The sequence below is a fragment of the Triticum aestivum genome, chromosome 3A (assembly GCF_018294505.1).
Source record: "Triticum aestivum cultivar Chinese Spring chromosome 3A, IWGSC CS RefSeq v2.1, whole genome shotgun sequence".
Taxonomy (NCBI): Eukaryota; Viridiplantae; Streptophyta; class Magnoliopsida; order Poales; family Poaceae; genus Triticum; species Triticum aestivum.
This window is the reverse complement of record NC_057800.1, coordinates 604936389-604949923: the sequence shown is the minus strand read 5'-3', so window position 1 is coordinate 604949923 and position 13535 is coordinate 604936389. Positions and strand designations below refer to the sequence as shown.

Here is a 13535-nt window from a genome sequence, read left to right as displayed (position 1 = left end):
CGAAAGATGAGTGAAGCCAAGGCGAGACGGGGATGATGTGGCTCCTGCCAAGAGCGCGACGGAGGCAAGTCGAAGGTTTAACAAATTTGGGTGTGAAGCCTTTTCGTAGCGGCTACCGCTCATATTTGACGGAGTCCGAGTCGAAGAGGGGGACGAGAGGTAGCGGCTAGCTAGGGGAGGAAGGAGATGAACTTTTTTTTTTTTTGCGGAAAGGAAGGAGATGAACATTGGCCAGGAGAGGAAGTGCAGCTGTTGGCTCGGACGGAATCGGTTGAAATCTATTCGAGATAAAAAAAAACCCGGCAGAAACCTGAAAAACGTTCTCAGTCGCCTGCTACATAAGCGACCCCTTATTTTGCTCATGCAAGTCTGGTCTGGATTAACTAACAACCTCCCTCAACCTCTAAGACAGATAATGGTCGGTAGAAGTAGAGACGCTCACACCACTGGCGCCAGTGTGTGCTCCGTTGGTCACGACTTGGCAGGCCTCGCTCTTCTCCTTTTTGGATTTGGATTTTGATGGCACTTTCTCCGTTTCCCACTTGTCCTCCTCCTTGGCCGTATCCTTCACGTCGTCTTCCTCGGCGGTCTTTGATTCCTTGTCTTCCTCGGCCGCTTTTCTTTCCTTGAGCTGGTCGATCAGGCGAGTGAGGCAGGCGTCGGCGTCGCGCGCGCTGCGCTTGGACGGCATCAGGCACTCGGCCACGTCCGCCGGCGTCATCTTCACGTCGCCCAGCAGCTCCTCCACGGCCCCGAACAGCGGGTGCGCCTCCACTTCCAGGTAGTTATTCGCCAGGGTCTTGAACGCCTCGAAGCCGCAGTAGGACATCTCGATGTGCATGTCCATGCGCCCGCGCCGGATGAGCGCCGGGTCCAGCTTGTCCAGGTGGTTGGTGGTGAAAACGATGATGCGCTCGCCGCTGTGCGCCGACCACAGCCCGTCGATGAAGTTGAGCAGGCCGGAGAGCGTCAGGATGTTGTGCCTCTTGCCGCGCGACTTGTCGTAGCCTGCCTCGGCGGCGTCGTCGAACGCGGGCAGCGGCGGCAGCATGGTGGCGCGGCTGCCGGTGAGGTCGAGGGAGCAGTCGATGTCCTCGATGACGATGATGGACTTGCCGGTGGTCTCGATGAAGAGCTTGCGCAGGTCGCTGTTGCTCTCCAGGGTGGTGAGCTCGATGTCGTAGATGTCGTACTTGAGGTAGTTGGCCATGGCCGCGATCATGGTGGACTTGCCCGTCCCCGGCGGGCCGTGGAGGAGGTAGCCGCGCTTCCAGGCCTTGCCGATCCGGCGGTAGTAGTCCCTGCTGTAGGTGAAGTCGTCGAGGTCGTCCTTTATCATCTGCTTCTTGGCCGGGTCCATGGCCAGGGTGTCGAAAGTGGTTGGGTGGTCGAAGTCGATGTAGCTCCACACCTCGTCCCTCCTAGAGCTGATCGATCGATTGCCATGGGACAAAGCTAGAATCAGTGATCTTCTGAACCTAAACCAGAGTAGGTAATTTCTTTCTAGCAAGATAAAAAGAGAAAATGCTTCACATTGCTCCGAATCCATTGCTCACTCAGGTGAGTGTTCATCCAGAACTTCGGATTATCGGATCAAAAAATGAGAAGAAAAACAATTAAGAACGAGCTAATTGCAGAGGTAATTGATTCATTGATTGATTACGTACTGGTAGCTGAGCTCCTTCTTGTTGGAGTAGAGCCTGCGGGGCCGGTTGCCGAACATGACCTCCTGCCCGGCGCGGCGGACGTGCGGCAGGTACTCGTCGACGACGAGCCGCCGGTGCCGCTCGTGGAACGTGAGGCGGCAGCACCGCCCCGACGCCCGCCACGTCGTCTTCTCCTCCGCCACCGCCGACCACGATATGGTGGCGCCCTTGAAGTCGTCCGTCACCACCTGCCCCTCCCGGAGGCTGAGCACGAAGGTGTGGCCCTCGACGGCGCCCTCCGCGCGCAGCTCCCGCGCGTCCCGCGAGCACACCGCGCTCAGGTACGCCAGCACCTCCGCGTACGCGTCGCTCGACTTCACCTTGCCCTGGTACGAGAAGGAGTAGTCCTCCGGTTTGGCCGCGATGTCGATGGTGACGAACGGGTCCAGGAACGGGAGCAGCCGCCGCAGGGGCCGCCGGAGGTACTGGTTGAAGTAGGTCCGGAACACCCCGATGCGGGCGCACGCCGCCAGCACCGCCGTCAGGTAGTACCACGCCGACGACCGGAAGTGGTCCAGCACTGTCCCCATCATCTGCATCTCTGCCTCTCTGCTGCGTTACTCTCTTCAGTCTTCAGTTCATGCCGCGCTTGGTCTCTCCCCGTCTTTGGCTATATACGTCTTGAAACGGAAGAAAGGGACGGATGGTAAGAATGGTGTGAGTGCAAAGAAATTTCTCGGAAATCCACCCCTGGCATCTTTTATTTCACATTCCAGTGACACAATCGTTCAAAGAGAATTTCAATCTGTCACTTCCACTTTTACCAAAAATTATAACCAGCGAATGCTCGTTCCGTGTATCCCGCTCGCGACTCAATCTGCGACGCTAGTCGCCATGTGCTAATCTCAAAGCATCCAAACCGTGCACGAACCGGGCAGCGGTGCAAGGAGGCATGACTACATCTTTTCTCTCCTCTACTGTGTATCTCAGAATGATTCCTCCCAGAACCCAATGTCGCAATCAACGCCTCCGCCGCGAGCTATCTCTCTCGCGCCACCACCGCCATCTTTGTCGCAAGCTTCTCTAGGCCGTGCCCTCACCTCTGCCGTCACGATGGACACCACCACACCCATGACTTAGGACTAAGTAATCGTCACTGTCTCTGTTCCCTCCTCCATCCAACAACACATGACGTGATGGACTGATGGGTGTGTCGTGTCTCGTACTTCGACGATCCGGTGAGGCACATCACATCCATGTTGACAAGTCCATACATTTTTGGGCTGGCATTTTGACATGTAGAATGTGTTATGCATTTGACAAATTTTTTGTTTTTGCAATTCTTTCCCACCCCACTAGATGGCATCTTGTTCATAACACAAAACAAACTTTGTGCACATAACCCCCCCCCTCCCCGCGCGCACGCGTGTGTGTGTGCGCGTGTGTGTGTGTGTGTTTTGGTTGGTAACTTTGTACATGGCAATCGACCTTTTCAATGCTCTTTGTACATGTCGAACGTGTCGAGGAACGGAAGGAGCCGCCGCACAGGCCGCGGAGGTGCTGGTTGAGATACGTCCAGAGCACTCTGATGGGGGCGCACGTCGCGACAATCGGCGTTAGGTAGAAGCATGCCAAGGAGTGGAAGTGGCCGAGCGCTCTCCCCATCGCGTGTGCCTTCGCGGTGCGTTCCTCTTCCTTTGTTTATACTGCGCTTGGTGTCTCAACGTCTTTTGTCATATACAGCGAAAAAGGAAGCGATAGAGGGACATATGGTAATAATGGTGTGAGTGCAAATAATTTTCTCAGAAATCCACCCTGACATCCTTTTATTCCACAAGTCTAGTGACACAATCATTCAAAAACAATTTCAACCCTTGGTTCCTTTTTATAAAAAATTGTAATCAGCGAATGCTCGCTCCGTGTATCCCGCGCGCGACTCAGTCTAAGCCACTAGTTGCCAAGCGCTAACCTCAGAGCATCCAACCCCGTGCACGGACCACGCAACATTGCGAGGAGGCATGACCACATCCTTTCTATCCTCGTGTGTCTATCTCAGGACAGTTCCTCCCAGACCCCGACACCGCAAACTCCGCCTCCACCGCGAGTTCATCTCTCTCACGTGGCCACCGCCACCTTCGTCGCAAGCATACCTATGTTGCGCCCCCACCTCTGTCACCAAGCTAGACACCACTGCGTCGAGATAGTCCGCCAGGGCATAGGGCTGAGTTGTTGTGCCCCCACATCTGTCGGCAAGCTGGACACCACGGTGTCGAGAAAGTTCGCTAGGGCATAGGGCTGAGTCGTCGTCACGTTCTTTGTCTCCTCCTCCATCCAACAACACATGACATGGTGGGTGGCCTAGCATGTTGCACCGCATGCTTCGACGCTCCAATGAGGCACATGTGTGGTCGATGGCCTAATATATGACGTGTGTTCTTTCTCACCATTGTACAGACGGGGGGAGAGGGGGTCATCAATAAAGCAAGATATGGAAAGTTTATGTACGAGAAACACAAAATAAGTTTAAATAATGTTTACTTTAAAATTATCGATTGGTAAGTTTGCCAACTTGGCATAAATAGCATCGTTTATCCCTACCTGGTAAAATTGGATTATTTTTTAGTGGCAACTTATTTAAAAGCATAAGGATGATTCATAGAAAGAATGTTAGATATGATTCCCTACAAATTGTCTTAAATCAGAAATAAAATTATCCACCTTAAGGTACCAGGGATGAGTGAAACGTGAAGTTTATCCTCGGGTTGTTTACATGTGCAACAATTTTGCTAATATGCGAGGATAACCTGCTAGCTCTCATGTCAGTGGGAAGAGTCTTTCTAAGGAGTTACCAAGGAAATGTTTGGACTCTGGGTGCCATGAGTTTCTGCTTCCATACCCGATTAGGAATATTCTTAACCTATGTGGAAACATGTCTTGGTTGATTGCTACGATTAGCCTCAACATCCTGCAATCAAAGCTTGTAAGTACTTTTATAGTTGCACTTGCCATTATGAGTGAGATCCCAGCACAAAATATCATTGCTTTCATCCTTGATGAAAAGAGTGTTAATAATAACAGAAGCAATGGGTTCATAAAAGTGTGGTAGATTAGATCATAATTCCACTCTTTTTGGTTAGGTATCCAAAGATCATTTACCTTTACCAGATAAATGAAGTTGGCATCCTGCAAGATAAGATGGTCATACATAGCAGTCTAGGCAGAACAGCAGGGTGAGCTCCAGATAGAAATGCCCCCCATTAATATGATAGAAGGAATGAACTTTTTAATTTAGGCAACATTTTAATAACTGAGGTCCAAAAACTAGATTTTTTGGGATATTACTTGTAGCAGTCCAAATAGAAGAATCCCAAAAATATTTAGAATTAATAATGAAATGAAGATTGGAAGAATGGGATTCGGTAGTCCTCCAAGGAGCAGCCAAAATTAGACCTTAGTTCATGGCTTGAAGATTTTTAGTACATATCCCACCTTCTTTGTTTGGAAATGGAGATATCCTTCGAGTCTCTCAAACAAAGAGTTTTTGAGCTATAGCTATCTCATTCTCTTATTCATGTCCACCAAAAGGTTCTAATGATAGCTATGAGTTTGGCAATACAAATTTTAGAGAACAAGATATTGGACATGTAATACACAACAATGGAAGAAAAGAACAATTTATGTATGAGAAATATAAAGTAAGTTTAGAGAATGTTAACTTTAAAAGCATCGATTGGTAAGTTTGCATGATTGCATGTGGCAACTAGGCACAAATAGCATGGTTAATCACTAGCTGGTAAAAATGCATTCATTTTCAATGGCAACTTATGCACAAGCTTTATGGTCAACACTGGTTGGCAAATTTGCATGATTGTGTAGTGCCAATTTGGGCACAAATAGCATGGTCACCCTTTTTGCAAAATGATTTTTTTATCACACACAACAATGGCAGTAACATCACATCCATGTTGACAAGTCCACACATTTTTGGGTCGACAATTTCACATGTAGAATATGTTATACATTTGACAATTTTTTTGTAATTCTTTCCCACCCCATTAGATAGAATCTTGTTCATAACGCATAACATACTTTGTGCATATACTGTGTGTGTGCGTGCGTGCATGCGTGTGTGTGTGTGTGCGCGCGCGCCCGCGTGTGTGTGTGTGTGTTTTGGTTGGTAACTTTGTACATGACAATCGACCTGTTCAACGCTCTTTGTACATGACGAACGTGTCGAGGAACATGAGGAGCCGCCGCACGGCCCGTCGGAGGTGTTGGTTGAGATACGTCCAGAGAACCACGATGGGGGTGCACGTCCCGACAACCGGCGTTAGGTAGAACCACGCCGAGTAACTATGTACATGACAATCTACCTTTTCAACGTTCTTTGTACACGACAAACATGACAAGGAACATGAGGAGCCGCCGCATGGGCCGTCGGAGGTGTTGGTTGAGATACGTCCAGAGCACCCCGATGGCGGTGGACGTCTCTACAACTGGCGTTAGGTAGAACCACGCCGAGGAGCGGAAGTGGTCGAACACTCTCCCCATCATGTTTGCCTTCGCGGTGCGTTCCTCTTCCTTTGTTTCATACTACTCCTGGTGTCTCCACGTCTTTTGTCATATATGGCGAAAAAGGAAGCAATAGAGGGACATATGGTCCCTTAAGATGGGGTTGAGAGGGGTTGCGACTCGTCGTGCAGACACCAGCCAGCCGCCATAGGTCCAATGGTTTTCAAATTTGAAAGACCACTTAGGTTTACATAACTAACTATAGGTGTAAATGAGAACACGGGTATGGTCCCTGAAGATGATAGGTAAGTTGAGCACTTAGTATTCAGTAAAATGGCACACCAATCATAATTGAAAAGGCATAGATCCAAACATTGGTTCATAGGAGTAGAAGTGTGATGTCTATTGTCCCAAGCGTATGCAGGACCACTAAAGCCAATGTCCAAGAAACCACATTTTTCCTTTTTTGGTTAAATATAATGGGGATTTAAAGAATGGTTCACGGTTTCAAATCACCATGTTGGTTTAAATATAATGTCGTGTTTCCCATTCATCACCAACAGCCATCGGGTAGAGTGGCTCGTAGTAGTTTCAGTAGTGCCAATACTATTCCCGGCACTCTTTCCTTTTTTTTCTACTTTTAACTGGCGCGAAAAACAAAACACGCTTCACGGTTGAAGAGCGGCAGCCCGCACCCCTCGCTTGCCCAGCGCACCCGTTTGGTCCGGCCCATGTACGAGCACTCTATCCGGTCCCAAGAGGCCGGATAAAACTCAACGCTAAAATCATATGGGCCCAGGGAGGCATTAAGCTTCATATACTTGAGGGTCTGATTTATGTCCTACTTGTCTGGGATTGTGTAAGTGAATTCATCAGTATGCATAGGAGGTTGTGTACCTATGAAACGCCTGCCATCCCAAAAAATTGAGGAGGAAAAGATGTATTTGAAATAGTTTACAAAACTGTTAGCAAAATGTTGAGGCTTGAAGAGGATGACATCATACCCATCTTTAATGGACCATTTGTGCCTTGGAGTAATGCATGGTGATTTTTTTCATGTTTCTATACCCATCGATTGCCCATGGTTTCTTACCTCTTTGTCTATAAAAATGAGTGGGCCTAGTAAGGTGTTGGGGAACGCAGTAATTTCAAAAAAATCATATGCACACGCAAGATCATGGTGATGCATAGCAACGAGAGGGAAGAGTGTTGTCCACGTACCATCGTAGACCGTAAGCGGAAGCGTTATGACAACGCGGTTGATGTAGCCGTACGTCTTCACATCGACCTATCTAGCACCGAAGGTACGACACCTCCGCGATCTGCACACGTTCGGCTCGGTGACGTCCCACGAACTCACGATCCAGTAGAGCTTCGAGGGAGAGCTTCGTCAACACGACGGCGTAATGACAGTGATGATGTTGCTACCGGAACAGGGCTTCGCCTAAGCACCGCTACAATATAACCGAGGTGGATTATGGTGGAGGGGGGCACCGCACACGGCTAAAAGATCAATGATCAACTTGTGTATCTATGGGGTTCCCCCTCCCCCATATATAAAGGAGTGGAGGAGGGGAGGGCACGGCCCTCTCTATGGCGCGCCCTAGGGGAGTCCTACTCCCACCGGGAGTAGGATTCCCCCCTTTCCCTAGTTGGAGTAGGAGAGGAAGGGAAGGAGGAGTAGGAGAGAAGGAAAGCCCCCCCCCCCAAACCTATTCCAATTCGGCCTCCTGCCCAAGGGGGGCACACCAGCCCCTTGTGGGCTGGTGTGCTTCCTTCTTATGGCCCATAAGGCCCATAACTTCTCCCGAGGGGTTCTGGTAACCTCCTGGTACTCCGGAAAAATGCCCGAAACACTCGGAACCATTCCGATGTCCAAACATAGGCTTCCAATATATCAATCTTTATGTCTCGACCATTTCGAGACTCCTCGTCATGCCCGTGATCACATCCGGGACTCTGAACAACCTTCGGTTTATCAAAACACATAAACTCATAATACCGATCGTCACCGAACGTTAAGCGTGCGGACCCTACGGGTTCGAGAACTATATAGACATGACCGAGACTCAGTTCCGGTCAATAACCAATAGTGGAACCTAGTTTATCATATTGGTTCCTACATATTCTACGAAGATCTTTATCGGTCAAACCGCATAACAACATACGTTGTTCCCTTTGTCAACGGTATGTTACTTGCCCGAGATTCGACCGTCAGTATCTCAATACCTAGTTCAATCTCGTTACCGGCAAGTCTCTTTACTCGTTCTGTAATGCATCATCCCGCAACTAACTTATTAGTCACAATGCTTGCAAGGCTTATAGTGATGTGCATTACCGAGAGGGCCCAGAGATACCTCTCCGATACTCGGAGTCACAAATCCTAATCTCGATCTATGCCAACTCAACAAACACCATTGGAGACACCTGTAGAGAACCTTTATAATCATCTAGTTACGTTGTGACGTTTGGTAGCACACAAAGTGTTCCTCCGGTATTCGGGAGTTGCATGATCTCATAGTCATAGGAACATGTATAAGTTATGGAGAAAGCAATAGCAACAAACTAAATGGTCATCGCGCTAAGCTAACAGATGGGTCAAGTCAATCACATCATTCTCTAATGATGTGATCCTGTTAATCAAATGACAACTCATGTCTATGGTTAGGAAACATAACCATCATTGATTCAACGAGCTAGTCAAGTAGAGACAAACTAGTAACACTCTGTTTGTCTATGTATTCACACATGTACTAAGTTTCCAGTTAATACAATTCTAGCATGAATAATAAACATTTATTATGATATAAGGAAATAAATAATAACTTTATTATTGCCTCTATGGCATATTTCCTTCAGTCTCCCACTTGCACTAGAGTCAATAATCTAGTTCACATCGTCATCTGATTAACACCAATAGTTCACATCTTTATGTGATTAGTTCACATCTCCATGTGACTAATACCCAAAGGGTTTACTAGAGTCAATAATCTAATTCACATCGCTATTTGATTAACACCCAAAGAGTGATCATGTTTTGCTTGTGAGAGAAGTTTAGTCTATGGGTCTACAACATTCAGACTCGTATGTATTTTGCAAATTGCTATGTCTACAATACTCTGCATGGAGCTATTCTAGCTAATTGCTCCCACTTTCAATATGTATCTAGAGCGAGACTTAGAGTCATCTAGATCGATGTAAAAAGCTTGCATCGACGTAACTCTTTACGACGAACTCTTTTATCACCTCCATAACCGAGAAATATTTCCTAGTCCTCTAAGGATAATTTTGACCGCTGTCCAGTGATCTACTCCTAGATCACTATTGTACTCCCTTGCCGGAATCATGCTAAGGTATACAATAGGACTGGTACCCATCATAGCATACTTTATAGAACCTATGACTGAGGCATAGGGAATGACTTTTCATTCTCTTTCTATTTTCTGCTGTGGTCAGGTTTTTGAGTCTTTACTCAACTTATCACCTTGCAACATAGGCAAGAACTCCTTCTTTGACTGTTCCATTTTGAACTACTTCAAAATCTTGTCAAGGTATGTACTCATTGAAAAATCTTATCAAGCGTCTTGATCTATCTCAATAGATCTTGATGCTCAATGTGTAAGCAGCTTCACCGAGGTCTTTCTTTGAAAATCTCTTTTCAAACACTCCTTTATGCTTTCCAGAAAATTCTACATTATTTCTGATCAACAATATGCCATTCACATATACTTATCAGAAATGTTGTAGTGCTCCCACTCACTTTCTTGTAAATACAGGCTTCACCGTAAGTTTGTATAAAACCATATGCTTTGATCACTTTATCAAAGTATATATTCCAACTCCGAGATGCTTGCACCAGTCCATAGATGGATCACCGGAGCTTGCACACTTTGTTAGCACCTTTAGGATTGACAAAACCTTCTTGTTGCATCATAAACAACTCTTCTTTAAGAAATCCATTAAGGAATGCAGTTTTGACATCCATTTGCCAGATTTCATAAAATGTGGCAATTTCTAACATGATTCAGACATACTTAAGCATCGCTACGAGTGAGAAAAATTTCATCGTAGTCAAAATCTTGAACTTGTTGAAAACCTTTTGTGACAGTTCGAGCTTTGTAGATAGTAACACTACTATCAGTGTTCGTCTTCCTCTTGAAAATCCATTTATTCTTAATGGCTCACCGATCAACGGGCAAGCCAATCAAAGTCCATACTTTGTTCTAATACATGGATCTCATCTCATATTTCATGGCTTCAAGCCATTTCGCGGAATCTGGGCTCATCATCGCTTCCTCATAGTTCATAGGTTTGTCATGGTCAAGTAACATGACCTCTAGAACAGGATTACCGTACCACTCTGGTGCAGGATGTATTCTGGTTGACCTACGAGGTTCTATAGTAACTTGATCTGAAGTTTCATGATCATCATCATTAGCTTCCTCACTAATTGATGTAGGAATCACTGGCACTGATTTCTGTGATGAACTACTTTCCAATTCGGGAGAAGGTACAATTACCTCATCAAGTTCTACTTTCCTCCCACTCACTTCTTTCGAGAGAAACTCCTTCTCTAGAAAGGATCCATTCTTAGCAACGAATATATTGCCTTCGGATCTGTGATAGAAGGTGTACCCAACAGTTTCCTTTGGGTATCCTATGAAGACACATTTCTTCGATTTGGGTTCGAGCTTATCAGGTTGAAACTTTTTCACATAAGCATCATAGCCCCAAACTTTAAGAAATGACAGCTTAGGTTTCTTGCTAAACCACAGTTCATATGGTGTCGTCTCAACGGATTTAGATGGTGCCCTTTTTAACGTGAATGCAGCTGTCTCTAATGCATAACCCCAAACAATAGTGATAAATCAGTAAGAGACATCATAGATTGCACCATATCTAATAAAGTACGGTTATGACGTTCGGACACACCATTACGCTGTGGTGTGCCAGGTGGCATGAGTTGCGAAACTATTCTGCATTGTTTCAAATGAAGACCAAACTCGTAACTCAAATATTCTCCTGCACGATCAGATCGCAGAAACTTTATTTTCTTGTTACTATGATTTTCCACTTCACTCTAAAATTCTTTGAACTTTTCAAATGTTTCAGACTCATGTTTCATCAAGTGGATATACCCATATCTGCTCAAATCATCTGTGAAGATCAGAAAATAACGATACCCGTCGCGAGCCTCAACATTCATCGGATTGCATACATCAGTATGTATTATTTCCAATATGTCAGTTGCTTGCTCCATTGTTCCGGAGAATGGAGTTTTAGTCATCTTGCCCACGAGGTATGGTTCACAAGCATCAAATGATTCATAATCAAGTGATTCCAAACTCCCATCAACATGGAGTGTCTTCATGCGCTTTACACCAATATGACCTAAACGACAGTGCCACATATAAGTTGCACTGTCATTATTAACTTTGCATATTTTGGCTTCAATATTATGAATATGTGTATTACTACGATCGAGATTCAATAAACCATTCACCTTGGGTGTATGACCTCAGAAGGTTTTATTCACGTAAACAGAATAACAATTATCCTTGACTTAAATGAATAACCATATTGCAATAAACATGATCCAATCATATTATGCTCTACGCAAACACCAAATAACATTTATTTTAGGTTCAACACTAATCCCGAAGGTAAAGGGAGTGTGCATGGTGATCTTATCAACCTTGGAATCACTTCCAACTCACATCATCACCTCGCCCTTAACTAGTCTCTGTTTATTTTGCAACTCCCGTTTCGAGTTACTACTCTTAGTAACTGAACCAGTATCAAATACCGAGGTGTTGTTATAAACGCTAGTAAAGTACACATCAATAACATGTATATCAAATATATACTTTTGTTCACTTTGCCATCCTTCTTATCCGCCAAGTATCTAGGGCAGTTCCACTTCTAGTGACCATTTCCTTTGCAGTAGAAGCACTCAGTTCCAGGCTTGGGTCTAGCTTTGAGCTTCTTCATGGGAGTGGCAACTTGCTTGCCTTTCTTCTTTGAAGTTCCTCTTTCTTTTCCTTTGCCCTTTTTCTTGAAACTAGTGGTCTTGTTAACCATCAACACTTGATGCTATTTCTTGATTTCTACCTTCACCGATTTCAGCATCGCGAAGAGCTTGGGAATTACTTTCATCATCCCTTGCATATTATAGTTCATCACTAAGTTCTAGTAACTTGGTGATAGTGACTAGAGAACTTTATCAATTACTCTCTTATCTGGAAGATTAACTCCCCCTTGATTCAAGCAATTGTAGTACCCAGACAATCTGAGCACATGCTCACTGGTTGAGCTATTCTCCTCCACCTTGTAGGCAAAGTACTGTCAGAGGTCTCATACCTCTCGACATGGGCATGAGTATGAAATACCAATTTCAACTCTTAGAACATCTTATATGTTCTGTGGCGTTCAAAACATTTTTGAAGTCCTGGTTCTGAGCAGTAAAACATGGTGCACTAAACTATTAAGTAGTCATCATACCGAGCTTTGTCAAACGTTCATAACGTGTGCATCTGCTCCTGCAATAGGTCTGTCACCTAGCGGTGCATCAAGGACATAATTCTTCTGTGCAGCAATGAGGATAATCCTCAGATCACGGACCCAGTCCGCATCATTTCTACTATCATATTTCAACTTATTTTTCTCTATGAACATATCAAAAAATATACGGGGAGCTACATCGCGAGCTATTGATCTACAACAGAGTCAAGTTTAACCCGAGTATTCCACGTGTGCAAAACTGGCTTGCACCCGTCGTATGTGAACGTAGAGCTTATCGCACCCGATCATCATGTGGTGTCTCGGCACGATGAACTATCATAACGGTGCATACTCAGGGAGAACACTTATACCTTGAAATTTTAGTGAGGGATCATCTCATAATGCTACCGTCGTACTAAGCAAAATAAGATGCATAAAAGATAAACATCATATGCAATCAAAATATGTGACATGATATGGCCATTATCATCTTGTGTCTTTGATCTCCATCTCCAAAGTACCGTCATGATCTCTATCTTCATTGGCATGACACCATGATCTCCATCATCTTGATTTCTATCAATGTGTTGTCACATGGTCGTCTCACCAACTATTGCTTTTGCAAATATTGCTATCGCATAGCGATAAAGTAAAGCAATTATATGGCGCTTGCATCTTATGCAATAAAGATACAACCATAAGGCTCCTGCCAGTTGCCGATAACTTCAACAAAACATGATCATCTCACACAACAATTTATATCTCATCACGTCTTGACCATATCACATCACAACATGCCCTGCAAAAAAAAGTTAGACGTCCTCTACTTTGTTGTTGCAAGTTTTACGTGGCTGCTACGGGCTAAGCAAGAACCGT

The 13535-nt window shown here is 45.3% G+C and overlaps 1 protein-coding gene across 1 annotated transcript; it reads right to left on the bottom strand.

Annotated features, from left to right (window-relative positions):
* Positions 1 to 260: 260 nt before the first annotated feature.
* Positions 261 to 2331, bottom strand: LOC123062531 (AAA-ATPase At3g28540). Its single transcript, XM_044486080.1, has 2 exons — positions 1668 to 2331; positions 261 to 1427 (listed from the first exon to the last, which is right to left on the bottom strand). Exons 1-2 carry the CDS (start codon positions 2243 to 2245, stop codon positions 404 to 406), a joined length of 1602 nt encoding a protein of 533 aa, XP_044342015.1. The 5' UTR covers positions 2246 to 2331; the 3' UTR covers positions 261 to 403.
* Positions 2332 to 13535: the final 11204 nt, after the last annotated feature.